This window comes from Athene noctua, chromosome 14 (assembly GCF_965140245.1).
Source record: "Athene noctua chromosome 14, bAthNoc1.hap1.1, whole genome shotgun sequence".
NCBI lineage: Eukaryota > Metazoa > Chordata > Aves > Strigiformes > Strigidae > Athene > Athene noctua.
The window spans coordinates 15,217,803-15,234,025 of NC_134050.1; the positions used below are offsets into that span (position 1 = coordinate 15,217,803).

General features: G+C 35.8%; 1 protein-coding gene across 4 annotated transcripts in view; it reads right to left on the reverse strand.

The window, feature by feature from the left end:
- The window catches only part of PIK3C2A (phosphatidylinositol-4-phosphate 3-kinase catalytic subunit type 2 alpha), a 52,712-nt gene that overhangs the window by 8,847 nt on the left and 27,642 nt on the right, over positions 1–16,223 (reverse strand). For all 4 annotated transcript variants that reach the window (XM_074918589.1, XM_074918590.1, XM_074918587.1 and 1 more), the window contains 15 exons: positions 14,511–14,553; positions 14,210–14,423; positions 14,010–14,132; positions 12,222–12,389; positions 8,758–8,866; positions 8,136–8,278; positions 7,278–7,466; positions 6,714–6,807; positions 6,363–6,457; positions 5,870–6,050; positions 5,151–5,255; positions 4,020–4,112; positions 3,561–3,690; positions 1,925–2,061; positions 1,079–1,248 (listed from right to left, as the gene is read on the reverse strand). In XM_074918589.1, the coding sequence (XP_074774690.1) occupies positions 1,079–1,248; positions 1,925–2,061; positions 3,561–3,690; positions 4,020–4,112; positions 5,151–5,255; positions 5,870–6,050; positions 6,363–6,457; positions 6,714–6,807; positions 7,278–7,466; positions 8,136–8,278; positions 8,758–8,866; positions 12,222–12,389; positions 14,010–14,132; positions 14,210–14,423; positions 14,511–14,553 (1,994 nt within the window). The remainder of the gene's footprint in view (positions 1–1,078; positions 1,249–1,924; positions 2,062–3,560; positions 3,691–4,019; positions 4,113–5,150; positions 5,256–5,869; positions 6,051–6,362; positions 6,458–6,713; positions 6,808–7,277; positions 7,467–8,135; positions 8,279–8,757; positions 8,867–12,221; positions 12,390–14,009; positions 14,133–14,209; positions 14,424–14,510; positions 14,554–16,223) is intronic.

The following is a 16,223-nucleotide window of genomic DNA, read 5'->3' on the forward strand; positions in this document are numbered from 1 at the left end:
TATAAGGTCTATTCACTTTGTCATGTGCTTCCTCCTCCCTTCCACCCCAAGGCGGTGATACTAAATAATCCGTGAATGCCATTTTACTTTTTCGGGGTGGGTTCAGCTGCTTAGTGCTCTCTCAGATTCCCAGCACATTCACATGGTACTGGCCCTACAGCAGATCTCCTGGAGCAACGCCTGGAGGACAGGTTACCTTACAATGCCTTCCATCCCTCATTTCTGGAAGCCATAACACACCAAAGCAAAGGCAATGACTATATTATCACCTGACTAAAACGTAACTCCTTTGTCCGGGATATAGATTATCTTCCCCTACAGAGAGGGGTAGTAAATGCAAACCTGCTGTTCACTCTTCTATAATAATGACATTCACTACTGTTTTTATGAGCCAGAGTCTGTTCTCATTTGTTTCACACTCATACACCCAGACGACAGAGGTTCTGGCACTCAATTTCTCATTCATTGATAAAGTTTACTGAACAAGCACACAATACATAATTGTATGAATATAGCTAAAAGGGTGAACCTACACTACAGTTTTATCCAATATTCCTGGAAAAGTATGACACCAATATTTGTGTTAGATATAAGGATCCCAAATATCAATAAAGAGTTATATTAATATTTTCCTGTACCCAAACACTTGGCTTCCATAACTATTGTAAAGAAATTGCTACTGAGATTTGCCCAGTATGTATACCACAAAGCTCTTAAGGAATGAATGCAGTTTGTAGGCACTGAAGATAAATGATGTTTAGGACACCAAATTCCTTATTTCAATCTACCAGTAGCTAGGAAAAGTAATTTTATCTGAAAGTTATGCCTATGTGCTCTGACTTAAAACAGCTTCAGAGAACAGAATATAAAAACAGGAAGCCAGAACCTTTTCAAAATTAATTCTGTACAGTTATGTTTGAATGCATTCTGGAAACTCTGTGGCTCAATGGAAGACACTGGCTTCATAATGAGAACAGCAGATAACAGGAATTTAAAAGTTAATGCTTAGAATTATAATGCTTATAAAAATATAGTAAACATCACTTCGCTCTCCACATCACTCAGATACAGAAAATACCTTTTAAAGCTACCAAACATTTGCGCATGACCCAAAAATTTCCCAAAGTCAATGTGAAACATATGCCCTGTGTTTCGGAGCATGATGTTATCATTGTGGCGGTCACAAATTCCCAATACGTAAGTAGCTACACAGCATCCTGCACAAGAGTAAATGAAGTTTTCTGAAGCCTGGGAAGGAGAGAAAAAAAGTGAATTGAGAACAAGTATCAGTGGGAAAACACCATTCATGCATTCAACCATCAATCTTGACAAGGGTAAATCCAAGGCAGACAAGATGGCCTCTAAAATTTGCTTTTTTCCAAAACAGCATTCAGGCAGATAGCTTCACAAGTATCTCTGGATATCACACTTCCCAGAAAAAATACTTGTTTTTAAAAAAAAAATGCAAGAGAAAAGAGGAGTTGAAGACAAATCACAAAAGGAAATAAATACATTAATAGAGAAAAGGGTACAGGGCTTATTTTTCCAATGTGTTTTAACAGCATTGTAGCCAAAAGAAAAATGTCTTTTTTTTGAATCCCATGTGCTTGTATGAGAAGAAACCACTGTTCCTATAACACAATTAAGAGCAGCCACCATTCCTCCCTATCTTAAATGTGAAATACATTTTTTCTCTATCCAGTAAAAACTCCTGATGTGAATCCTAAGAATTCATGTGGATCCTTTTTAGTTATAAGGGATTTTTATTTGCTCTTCTTCAAATATAGGAAAAAGCTAAGTTTCCTAAAGATATAAACCAAAAATTTAAATTGAAGATCTGGAATAAGAATTTCATTCTTTCATAAGATGGTATTTCTCCCTTTTAAAAGATCTTCAGAAGAGAACAACACTGAAAAAAAATTACCTTTTCATACTCCTCCTCTGTAGGATTGTACTTCCTCAACCATTCTGCCAGAGGCTTGTCTTTAAAAGAACCTGTCACTCCATATTCCACTTGAATTTTCCTAAGTGTATCTGAAGCAGGAACAAGCTCTACCATGCCTTTATATAAAACAAAAATTGTATTTAATCATGTCCTTAAATTATAATGCATTTTTATAATTCAGTAGAATCCTTCTTGACGACAATGGATTTTATAATCTTAAAATAGCTTCCTTTAAACCCCAGTGAGATGTAAAAATAGTGCACTAAGCATTTCTGCTGACTATTACAAAGCATACCATGAAACACATGTAGCAATCCAGCTTAGGCTTACTTTACTACAATTAGTTACGATTGCTAGAATGCATATATAAATTACACTGTGAATAATTACTTTCTACTACATAAACTAGTATTGAACTATAAGCAATAACTGCAAAATATTTTGATGCTGACACTCTTCATACACTGACACTTCAGTAACTTTAATGGCTGTCAAGCATTGAAACAGACCAGAACATTGCTCCAGAAATAAAGTAGTGGGCTTTAAATGTGGCCTTATTTTGGAGATACCATTTACTAAAAATATTTGTATAGCTAAATCATAAAAGGAAAATATTTATTTGATTAACAGAATTTTATTTATATCTTGACAAGAGCTACTGAAGGCAAATCTGTAATTTACATCCATTTTTCTTTTTCACTTTAATCCTTCAAGTACTTTAGGAATACCAATAGTAGCGATTGAAAAAAAAAATAACATGCCATGCAATCAATTCATTGTTCAAAGAAGGAAGAAAAGGCACCTGTTTCTCTAAAAAAACAGGTCTTACATAAATAGAAACTTTTCGCTTATTTTGCCAACCTAAACTTTTAACATTTCCATGTATTTAAGGGTTTTCATCAAGCTGTTCTAGCATCTGACTGAAGAAATATTTAAGTTATTGTTTATCATCTTAAAGATCTTGTGGTTCCTGTTGGCTAGTTCTAGAGAATTACTGAAAACTAGGAAAAAGCATGTTCGAGGTGCAGGGTGGTATTTACACTCAAACTTAAGAGTTCTGTGACCTAGTTTCAAACGTGAAAGACAGCCTCGTATTTCCAAGGAACTTACACCAGCATATGACACTCATTCTGGGGGACAGTGTGTGGCGTGTGTTTTAAATTTTTCTTCTTTTTGCATATTTCAGTATGTGAACGATACCCTGCAAACCAACGGCAACAGATTCCAAATACTTTAGAATTTCAGTTTTGACTTGAATACTTTCTTTCATCATAACTAAACTTTCAGAATGAGGATTGCTACGGCACCACTATTTTCTTGTGTTGCATTAAAGGCATCAAGAGAAACCTTAGCTTTTATCATTATATTTGTTTGTACTGCTGCTCATTGTCAACACAATGTCAGGACTCAAGAGAAGAAACACATTTAAATGCAACTCAGCCTTCAGGAAATTCAGAACAAGTTAACTTGCTATACTCTTGACTCTGAATTTCTTTGCATGGAGGGCTTCTGGCCTTCCACTGTTTCTGTGCTGCTGCACAGAAATTTCCACTATCAGTTTGACAAGAAATTGAAGTGGGGGAGCAAAAATTATAAGCAGCATCTGGTTTTGCACCTCTGTCTTTTCCAGTTGAGAGACACTTGAAGATAACCATTCGTAGATCCAGTCCCTCCTGCAGCCAGATCTTATCCATAATCTTAATCATCTGTAAAGCCAACATATCTTGTCGCAAGTCTTCTCCAACCTTAAATGAAAAAATAGAAGTTAAGAGACATAACATGCTTTCAGCAAAACTAAACTTCACAGATCGTACTTGCTTTACATTTCTAGGAAGTGATACATTATGCTATTTACCTCCTCATCGCTATGCATTTAAAGAGAAATAGGCTATATTTCAGCTTTCACATGAAGTAGACTTACTTTCACATTTTACAGCCTGTTCAGACATTGGTTTCTAGATACACAGCAACAAACTCACAAACTAACTAATCTTATTGGTCTACACTAAAGTTCATCGACACCAATAATGATTATCATTCAACATTTTTTCTCCAACACACAAGCAAGACCTACCTTAAACATCACATTAATTTCTTCTCCCAGAGGGTCTGCATTTATCAGTGCAACTTTCAGTGGTACTGCATTGGAGCTGAAGAACGAACATGCCTACAAATAGATTTAGTGTTAGTACTTAAACAGGACTATTCCTGCTAGCCCAGAGAACAAGATATTCTGACAACAAGCAGGTTTGACACACAATGTGCCCATTCAGACTTCTAACATCGCGATTGTGGTGAATATGTGTTTCCCTTGAATAAAGAGCCCTTTGGCTGTTATTTGTTGAATTCTTGTACAAAAGCCAACAGTGCTACACAGTGATGTTTTATACATTTTGAAGGGAAGAGTGAATAAAACAAGGATAAATATTTTATCAGCAGCTTTTTCTGAAACCTAGAAGATATTAAAAAATGGGTATTTGAAAGTTCCACTACATTTTCTCATTTATCTGCTTTCAAGTACATACTCATGATTTAATAATTACAGTAGAGAAGGAAAGCAAGTCTCTCCACACAAGATTAAATCCAGTGTTCACAGACCTTTAGGTTCTCAGTCATGCATGATGATATAATCAAGACTGTGGTTGAGCTGATATTGCCAAATCTTGCAGAGTTCTGGAAAAATAATTTACCTGCTTCTCCCTACATTATTACTTGTTGGACCTTCACAATAAACTAGAGCTACTGTGTGCCTCCCTGGATTCAGTGAATCTCTTGGACACAAGCAGTAACAGGTAGTTTCACCTATTTCACAGTATCTACTCATTGTTTGAGCTTTATAGACTTGCTCAATTTTCTCTTTTGATTACTACTGTGAAGAAGTTTTTTTCATACACTTTGAATAGTCCCTGGCTTTACTGTAGCCAGAATAGTTGGTCTCAAGAGAGATAGGGTCTGAAGAAATAGGAAGGTATTACAGATTTTTTTAAAAAAATACAAGTACCTTCACGGGTTTTACACAAGTATTTGTATAAGTTTTATCTTTGCTCAGCTAATTTCATTGCCTTGTTCAATCAGAATTTTTAATCAAAACTCTCCCCCTCAGTCTAAAGAGCCTTCAAGTACTTCAAATTATATTTTCTCAATTCATAAAAGCTTTGCCTATATGTAATTTTCAAAAGGTTTTTCAACTCTGAATGTGCAGTACCTTAATATTTAGCTCTTTTGCCACAAGACTGGGGTTGAGAGGCAAACGGCATTTGTTCTTCAAGAAAAATAACTGCACACGTTCCATACCATTTTGCAAGGCAGCCTGCAGACAAAAAAAATATTTCAGCTTACATCTTCCTAACTGGAGCATCTACAGAAAACTTCTGGATAAAGTTAAACTGAAGCCAGTGTTTTAACTCCTCACTGTCAAAGGGATACTGGAAATAACTGCTGTTCTAGCTATTAAAAATACATAAGCCTAGCAGTACAACACTAATATCACACAGATTTTTGGGATTCTGTGGGGGGGTTTTTTTTGACTGATGATAGCATCCCACTCTATCAAACTGTAAGTTCATATTATTAACATATAAACAGATACTCCATTCTTCTGCATAATGGCATCATTCTTCAGCAATAATAGGTTTAAATACAATTCCAGTTTACTGTACACAGAAACCATTCTACTTTCTTACCCTATCACCTCACACAATCTAACGTTCTTGTCAAATCTGATGTCATCTGAAATATCAACCTCATTAAGCCATTATCTTTGTAAAACGCAGAGCAATAGATTCTTAGACCTTCTTATGTATTATATAGAACATTTTATTGAACTTAGACTAAAAAAAAAAGCAATAAAGCAATTGAGTGCATTGTTTTCAGGGTATACTCAGTCTAATCTTCCTAAAGAATATTAAAAACATATACACACACCTGACGAGCAGATCCACTTGTTTGCTTTACTCTTTCTGCCACCATTCCAAAAAGCTGAACCAGTCTGGTCTGCTTCTCGAGCTCTTCCCTCAGCCTTTTTCCACAGACTGAAAGAAAAGCTCCAAGAATTTGCTCATACCTTACACCAAACTTTGTATCATACAGCGTATCCTTAAGAAGCCTGAAATACAGGATTTAAGTTAAATTTTCCTAAGGAAAATACTGCAAACAATACAATACTAAGACATTCAAATATTTTAATGAATCAGTACTATATATATCCAAAGTTACTGATATATAGGAAATAAAAAGAAAGAAGTTTGTGCCTCAGAGACACTGTCTGTTTTCATGACAGAACCAGGATCTACATATTGTATACTCTCCAATCATAACATTCTTATGAACTGTGATATTAAGAACGCTTTTTTTTTTTTCTGGCAATATTAATCTTACAGTCAATGTTACGTGAACAATGGAACAAAGAACATCTTACCAATATAGGTAGTGTGCTATTCGAATGCTTCCCAGTGCCCGAGCCAAAAGAAATTTGACAAGAGCACTGTCCAGGTAGGTTTCATACTTCAATGCCTAAATACAAAGAAAATGAAAGTGGATTTAATTCTAGATGAAGACTGAAATTTTACGACTAATGCACAGACAGAATCACCACAAATCCATAGAGCAATCACAAAGCAATTATTTAATCAAATTGTTTTCCATACCACGCATTAAGTTTATTAAGCATAGAGACTTGCAGTTGTAGTTCTGCTACTAGTAATCAGCAATTCCTTTGGGTTTTCAAGAGCAAAAAAGTTCAAACTTCAGTGTAGGCAGAAAGTCCTACCTGCACAAACTGAGGAAGGAAATCTGTTAACTCATCATCACTTAATGTCTCTATCCAGTTCACAGCTGTATTTCGTACTTCCTGATCAGCAAACCTAGAAAGTTACCACAAATCCACATTTAGTTTATTCTGTTCATGTAAGATTTGTCTTTTCTTTTCTGGGATCAACTAGATACAAAAGAATGAATATAAAGTCTTTAATGGCTCAATAAAGGACCAACAAGTTTGAGGCCCTTCACTACCTAAGATGCAAACACAAGTGCATGTTTAGGACAAATATGCTATCTCTCAAAACTGCAGTCTTGATAGCTTGGCTGTATAGCTTGCTCTCCTACTGGAAATTAGATTTCAGAATCCTAACTGCTATTGCTGTTCTTTTACTACGAGACTTGGTTAAACCTACATGAAAAAAGCAAGCATGTGTTCTTCAAAATTTTAAGAAAATTTAGTTTTTGATACAAGAAATTCAGCAATATTTTCCACAAGAACACCATTCAGAATCTTCTACTGAGAAGTTATTTAATGCACAACACACAGAGAACTTATTTACATTGTTTTCCTTACTTTGAATCAAGTAGTTCCAGTGCAGCTAAGGGTGATAAAGGAGGCCACTGCTGAAGTAATGAATATATTTCTGGAAGACTTGCCCAGTCCCAGTGAGGGGCACTAACCAGTATTTTTGGTAGGCTACTAGTATGACTATGACAATAATGCCTCTTCTCCCACAAAAATTCTTTATCTTCTTTTGATAGCCTGTAGACAAAAGTTAATTTCAGTTTATAACATACATTACAGACCATCACCTGAATAACCCCAATGCAACTGCTCGTTGTATATACATATTTAGTACCACACAATTCACAGAAATTTTTAAAACATAATTTAACACACAAAATTGAATGAAATTAAAATGGCTATTTCATCCAAAGAAGTCATAGCAAGCAGCAAAATAAAGCCTCAAACATTACGGAAACAGTTGTTCAAAGTTATAATTTGGGCAGAACAAAAATAAGTTTTAGTATAATCTGAAATAAACCAAAATGTTAGTGTTAGTTTGGTGCAGATGAGTGGGAAGGCCTGCCAGAACAGCTTCCATGGCATACCAACAGCCACTGCTGAAACTGCCACTGCTCCCTGTAACTGAAGAACTGCCAAGCAGGAATAGGCATATATAAGAGGCAGCCAAAAGGGTGGCAAGTGTTGTGACAGGAGAATATTATGACACCGGCCATGGAAACCACATGTAAATTAAGTCAGCACCATTATGTTGCAAGTTTAATTCAAACTCTTGTTTAAGTCGCCACAGGTCTTCAAAAATATATAGAACCATATTAAAGAAATTTAAGAATAAATAAGCATTCCATACCCTCGCCACAAATTGTAATGTACAAAGAGACCATAGCTAAAAAGAGACAAACATACCCAATAGTGTTATCCTTTGAGAGAATGGCAAGGAGACGTTCTCTCAAAGGTTTTTCTAAAGTTTCTATGGAATGATGCACAGTAGTCTTTGCAGCTTGAGGAATTTTATATTCAATATCAAAAGCATGGGATGGGAAGTCAATCTAAAAAAAAGAAAGAGATGATGCAAGTCCTTAAGAACAGTACTGACCATGTTTTGGGATTGCTAAGTCATGCCTAACAAGGTGCCTTCTCTTCTGAGAGAAATTTGGACTCTGAATTTAGAATGAGAGGTGCTTATGTTCTGTTGTTTGGGTCTAGACAACTCCCATCTCGGCATACATTTCTGTAGACTACTTTTCAAAAATGTTCTCTCCCAGTACTGATAGCATGTCCTTCCAAGGCATCTCCGATTTCTTACTTCAAGATAACGATTCAACAGGGACTTGTATACACTTACAGCAGCTTTTCATTCTTTGCCCTTAACACTTATTAATCACTATTCTATACGGGCTTTCAAATACGACTTAGCAATATTTACACTCGCCCCAAAACATTAATTGATCTACTACCACTCATGTAAGAGTTAAAGTCACATTATTCCAATGAAACATAGTCAGATCAAGTCAGAATTATATATAACCTGCAATACTATTCTTTCCATATTTCCTTTCTTACTGGCCATCCCTGGCGCATGATGTGGATGTGACGAGGTCCAGAGTTGCAAGAGCTTTGTCCCACAAGTTAACAATCTGAGAAAAAAGCATGTACAGGTATTACTGTCACAATCTGTTTACTTCAACAAGATATTAGTTATTAAAATACTATCTGGAGAAGACCAATGGTCACTACAAAGAAACAATTCAAAAGTATCGGTGTGGTATAGGAGAATAGTTCAAACTGACTATTTGTTTCTACTGCAGAGATAAGAAAATGTCTTATGATGAGTATTTCAACTGATGTTCAGAAAAGAACACAGGAAATCAAACTGTACTAGCCAATACAGTTTAGAGTTTAAAAAAGGCAATTATGGTAACTGTGACATTAATTTATTTCTTTCACTGGATGTCTTCTGTACTTTTAAGTCCTTTAAAACTGCATACAACTGTTAGGTGGAAAAGACAGAGGAAAAGTTCAGTGCTGACACAGCTACATTAAGTGCTCCCTATTTCTTAAGGGAGAAAAGGAGTACTTTTGCCTCTGAGGAATAAATTGAACACCACCACCATCCCCCGCTTACACTCAGAAAAAAAGGCACAGATATATGAATATTACAGACATCGTCATTTGCCTGGACTTTCCACATTACGAGATTCTGCAAGCACGTATCAGATGACATTCGTATTTGCCAGTTTATCCCCAATATTAATACCGCTTCCAACTGTAGTAAGGCACAACTGAGGATACTTCATAAGTATTCAGATTAAAATAAAAAATGTTAGGCACAGAAAACCTCTATCGGTCTTTAAAATCAAAATACAGTCTCAGAAGACTGCTTGAAGGTAAAGCTTTTAGTATATTTTGAAAGATGTTTTAGGGTTTATATGTGTTTCAAAGAACAGTTCTTTATATGTGAATATTGATTATCTGGGAACTTATGATGCCAATTAAGATTACTCAATCATGCCACTGAAGTGTAACTGAACAGCTTGTTCTTTTTAATAATTCTCTAGTTTAATATACTTGCCACAGCCTTCTGTCTCATCCTCGAGTAAAGATATTTTAAGGCACTCCACAGACACTTTATCTGAAGGGATTTTAATTTGACTACAGATCCTTCCAAAGCACATATATGACCTTTTATTCTTTCTGTGTTTTGGTTAGCTACAAGTTTTAGCTCCTGCCTGCTATTGAGGGTATTCTCAACTATAACTGGAATACCTGGCTGGTATTTTTAATTACCTAGGTCTGGATTTAATTGTGTACATTGCAAGTGGATTAGACCACCAGCATCTCCACAGCTGCCATATACAGGCCATTCAGTAAACCCTGGCACAACACATTCTATTGTAGTGCTCTGCATAAACAGAAAATACAGTTTTTTTCTCCAAACTAACTACTATGAGAACACCATGCAGCATGAAGACAAGATCAATTTGCAATTCAGATCAAAACAAAAGCTATGTTTTCAATCAAATACTGTGATATGTGGTATTTATACAGGAGACTTAAATGCCACATTTAAACAGAATACTGAAGTAAGCGTAATTTATAAAAAGAAATCCAAGTTTCAGTGGTGACTGAAAGCAGCTGCAGGCCATCTTTGCAATGCAGGAAAGCCTAAACTCTCACGCACCCCTAAGCTGTAGGAATTGTCACCATACAAAAGGGGAAGTGGAACAAGTAGAACCAAATCTAGAACCAGAGGATGCAAACCACATGGAAACAGACATAAGTAATACATAGGAGTAACTGTTCAGGAAAGACTTGATTATCTTTCTGCAGCCCTGGTTGGCAATTACATAATTTAAGCTTCCAGTAAGACCTAGAAGTCAGAAGCACATATAAATAGGAAATAATATGAAATCTTAAGCATAAATCCTGATGCTATTCTGCAATGGTGTGATCACTTCTACAACATCATGCTTAACTCTGGCATCCATGGTTCAAGTCTACTGGTTAATGTTTCACTGAATAGCTACCAATGTGATAAGTGTTTTGGAATACGCTTCATAATGGAAGTTTTGAGGACAAGGCAACTTGAACAAATCTAGGAACACTTAACTGAGGAAAGTTACAGTAGGGTTTTCATTCTTAGGAAAAAAAGTATAGCAGGATGAGGCAGCTGTACTTGGAAGAAGGCCAGTTCAAGCTAGAAGTATGCCATAAATTTTACACAGTAGTCAATTATCTCTTTAAATTTTTTAGTAAGTCCAACTCTGAATCAAAAGGAGTAATTTCAGAACATCCTGGGATCTCTATTACTCAGAAACAGGCTGATGAAAGAAATGGCTTATTTTCCCTATCTATGAAAGTACACCTGTATTTTAAAATATATCTAAATTTTAAAAGAGTATTTTGATTCTCTTACTGGCTTATATATTGCCACCCTATTATCAGATTTAGGATTTTTTAAAAGGATTAAAGAAAAAAAAATTATCCAAAATTCTCCAGTTTGGCTCCTGTACATGTAAACTTAGGAAACATGCAGCACTGAATATTCTGCAGCCAAGGAAGAGATGTCTCTAAAGAATAGTAGTACTCAGAAATACTGCAGCCATTAAATTAATGATCTTTTATTTCTAAAAATTTGAGCCATCACCATATTTAGTTCTATAAACAGGACTGGGTTAAGGTAAGTGCTATTCTTTCCTATCTTAAGAAGGTTTTAAGGCAAAAGTGCTTCTTTCCCAGTGATATGATGGAAGCTTAGCACATTGTTTACCAGCTGTCAGGATTCTTTTCTGTATTGTATTGCACTGGACATGATTGCTGATGAATACAAGGCTTGCTGCGAACACTTTTGTACAAGTTGCATTCTCTATCACCATGGTTCATGAACTGGCTGAGAACTTCATGTTTACACTTTATCTGCTAAAATATGTGAATACTGACTGAACTGCCTCTAGCCAATATAATGTACTTTTGGATCTTCTACTCGGACATCAGAATTCATGAAATGCCACCTACCAGGAGCACAGTCCTTCAGTAGAAGGAAAGCTGTCAATTCCATAGACAGTGCCACCTGCAGATACTTTCACTGCATATGTCTTTTAGGGCAACTGAGTGGAATGTCAGTGGATTCCCTGACTTGAGTTATGCTTACATACTCAATTGCTGCATCCTTACAGAACATGTGACCTCTTTTGGTCCACATTATTATGAAAATATCATGCAAATAAAACCACTTTCATCCAAACAATATTCAACTTCCTCCAGCAGTCAATTTTTTCCAGGCAGTTAGATGGAAATACTATAACACAAGACTGTGCTTTGTACACTCTTTACCTGAAGGTATTATTTCTGTAATAATATAGTTCACGATTCTTATCTTTATCAAGACCTACTATATTCAATAGCAGAGAAGTTTCTATAGTTATGGAAATGGAGTAAGCTTTATATAGAGTAAATATTATTAATAATCTTACCCATATTTTGGAGACTTACCGCCTAAAATCAAAAAGAGGTAGAGAAACCTGACCCAAAATTTCTGGGCCCTTTCTCTGCTTATTTGAGTCAGGAGAACTCCCACTACTTTGATTTAGTATTCCAAACAAAGTCAGACATAAAACTGATTCCAAAGGCAGCTGTGAAATCTGGATGGGGAAAATTATTCTGTAAAATAGAAGTATTAAAAGTCAGTCAGAGGAAAGACGGTTAGTAAATTACAGGTTTATCCACGTAATCTGTTGATGCCTATGGCTTTCAAAAAGCTAATTAATATTGAAGAACAAGTGTTACATTTTTATGCAATTATATTTCACTCCACTATCTCCTGTACCAATGGCTTGCAAAATCTGCTAGATTACACTTCAGCACTGGAGCCAGATTTGGAACAACACTTTTTAATCTCTGTCTATTAAATCACATTCCTAACACAGAACTGCACTGTCCAGCGTAACCAGTCTTCCCGCTCTATTCACTGTGAGGACACACACAATTCCATGTTAGCTGTCTCCTAACCTCTCAGATTTAGAGTCAGCTGACAACAGTTTCCCATCCTAATTAAAGGCCTATTAAGAACTACTGAAAGCCAAATTCAAATGTTACAAAAACAGCACCCATAAAGAAAGCAGCTGAGAAGCATACACCTCACTAATTCAAAATGTTTTGTTTACACTGTTTTTATTCCTTAAATTGTCGTTTGATTTTGTGTAACACACCAAAATATCATTCTAAAAATGATCACAGCATATCACTAAGGCAGTAACACTAGAACAGTACAACTATATTACACAGCTTATAAGCAATCTAACACATCTTTTGCTGTAATACACTAGTCCTTGCTAGCAAAAGGTCTACAATTAATCCTTTACATCATCGGAAAAAAGGTAGTTGGAGTACTCTCTAAAAGGCAGTTATTCTAGAACCTGAAACTCTCATTCCTGGTCTGATATAATTCAGCACTGTAGACTTTCTGTGTAATCCTCAGGGTCTATCTCTGAGCTTTAAAAAACTGTCAGGAAAACAGATATACAACAACATAGAGCTCACCTGATGCTCCAGTTATGACAAGCTGCCTGATAACTATTAAGTGGAATAGAGCAAGCTGTGCATAGATGCGAAAAAAAAATTTTTCCGTCTCAGTTATCAGATATCACCTGCCGTCCTCTCCTTATTTCTCTTCTCCATGCACTTCCTTCTTCCTTTCTACCCTCTTCCCCTGACCCATAAATAACAACTGAAGCTTAGTACCTCAAACCAGACAATCTCATATGCTATAGACAGATACTCTTAAGTACTTATGAATCTGCTCTTTATATAAATAATTCTAAATTAGATATTTAAATTCAGATACAAAGTTGTTACTAGTGTTTGGGACAAAAAAAGATTCAGCATTAATGTTAGTAAAAACGGGTTGCTTTTCCTCCCCGTTTACATAATTTGAGCAGTGCTTATAAGCCAGCTTTATTCATCCTTCTTTGAGCAGCACAAACTGTTTCCATTACAAGGAATGCTATGACCTTCCCAACTCCTTATAATTGTATACTACAAAAACATTAGCACAGGGCACTTGTCCAGCATTTCCATTACCACTTTTCAAATGAACAGTGAAATACTATTGAGAAAAATATTTCTGATTTTGGTCAGTAAGTCTCACACATTGTTCTTTCAACACTTCAAATGAAATCAGAAGCAAAAACTTGCTTGAATGACTGTATTCAGCAGCAAGTTAGGTAGGTACTAGATAAAACAAAATATTTTAGTGAGTTTTAACATGTTGAAGTCACTTACAGTTCATCCCATTTAATCAAGTAGAAGAAGTTCTTGTATGTGCCAACCTTCTTGGACTGAACAGGTTTAAACAGATCTTTTCCATTATGGGTCAGAGAACAAATCAAGTAGTACTTTTCATAACTGGACAAGGAAAAGAAAGTATATTTTAAAAAAAATATCCATAAAAGGATAAATTTTACTATTAATAAATTACTTACTTTGATACCCAACTAGGAGAAATTCCATGCGCAGCAAATACTGTGAACTGGAGATGTTCTGTTGCAGTCCATGCTTCCTTGGTACTCTTGCTGTCTTTTGCAGAAACTGCTGCAGAACTGCTACATGAATTCATGTGGAGTTGCAGAAGGGCCTCAACTGCTCTTGTTAACTGGTCTATACTCACTTTCAGAGGGTTTTCAGGCTGCAGTGAAACTAAATTATAATTTATCTTTAATACATATCTTCCTAAAAGAGCCACCTGAAAGCAGTTTTTAAATAAAATTGAAGAACTTAACTCACCAGGTGAGCTGTTGCTAGTGTCATCACCACACTTTAAGGACATCTACAGAGTAAAGTTAGAGCAAATTTCAGTACCAAGAAACCCATATTCATTTTCATTGCTTTTAAGTATCTTGTGCAGAAGTTATGAAACACCCGAATTAGGCCCATATTTGGGTTTATGTAACATCTTTTTACTCAAAGTTCCTCAAGAGCTAACTGACAGCATCACAATTTACACACCATGCAGCAACTATTCACCAAGTTCAAAAGCTCATGTTCTGTTGTGTCACAGCTATTTTAACATCCTTTATGAACTCTTAAAAGACACAGTACTTTGAAATATTGCTCAGGATCCTCTAACTTCTCTGAGTATAAAAGCGGGTCAGGGCTGTTACGGATGAAAGCAGAAGCTGTTAGCTCTATTACCCAGTAATTTAAGTCTGAACAGCTGCTTTGTTTGTGGCACTTGGTACGGTATCTTTTGTAGGCAGAGTTACTATAAATTTACCGAATAAAAAAATGTTAAACTGAGAAAACTGAACAGTAAGTACTGTCACTTCGTACTATCTGCTGTGTCTGCTCCTTGATCTGCTAAAATGGAAATCTAAACATGATACAGTATTACAGAAGTGTCTAGTCTCAACAAGGACAACCGTTGAAGCCAAAAGGTGACAAACAAATCATGGGAATTTACTCCCTTCTAATAAGGAAGGGTTTCATGCCAAATTCAAATTCTGATAAACCTAAAACTTCTAATGAAAACTCAGTTTGTGATTTAAAAACAAAATCCAGTGAATTCATAACACTTCAGAGAAAGCCTAAGATTGCCACAACTGCTGCAGAAGAACAAAAGCTCTCCTTACACTTAGTGTACTAGCTGAGCATCTTGTCAATATCAAGTTTTAACTACCAAAAAACTTCACATCCTTATAAAAAACGTGCAGAAACTTGGGGGGGAGGAGGAATCACATCATTTTCTCCTTTCAGAAAAACTACTGTGTTTCTACCATACTTGTCAAGTAGTCCAAGTACTTCTGGATGACAGGATGCCAAATTGTTGAAACAGCACTACATGTAATTTTTCACTTGACAACCTACTGTTTTCTTACTTTTCAGCCACTTCTTTCAACCACAATTACTTTGAAAAAATTAGAAATTAAAAATCAAACAATATCTTACATAAGGTTTAAATGCAACTGACTCCAGTCTTTACAGCAATTTAATTTCTGAAAGCAATCCTGAAAGCCTTCATACACATCACTGTTTGAGCCAACATTCATCAAAAGAGGACTGCAGGGTTTTATTGATAAAAAAGTAGCTTTTTCAAATTCTCCGGGGATAGCATTATTTTCAGAAGTTACTGTAACACTGTAATCTAATTATTTCTACAGCTTTCTCCTATCAAAACCCAAATATCACTGTTTTCTTAATGTGCGTTCAGCACTTACCTGCAAGAATTTCAGGCCTCGTGACAGCTACATTTGGTTTGTGCATTTTGCCTCAGTACCTCAGTAACACAAATATATCACTGAACTGATGAAGCCAAAAGCAAATAGAACAGCACATGCATCACCACTCCAGTATGGCAGCAGGACAACAGAAACAGCATCACAAGACTACTTAGCTTTTTTATTTGCACACTTCTCCAATTAATGACTATTTTTGACAACATGACTCGAGACCAATTCTGTTCAAGTGAACTGTTTATCATACGGTAGTTTTATCATCAAA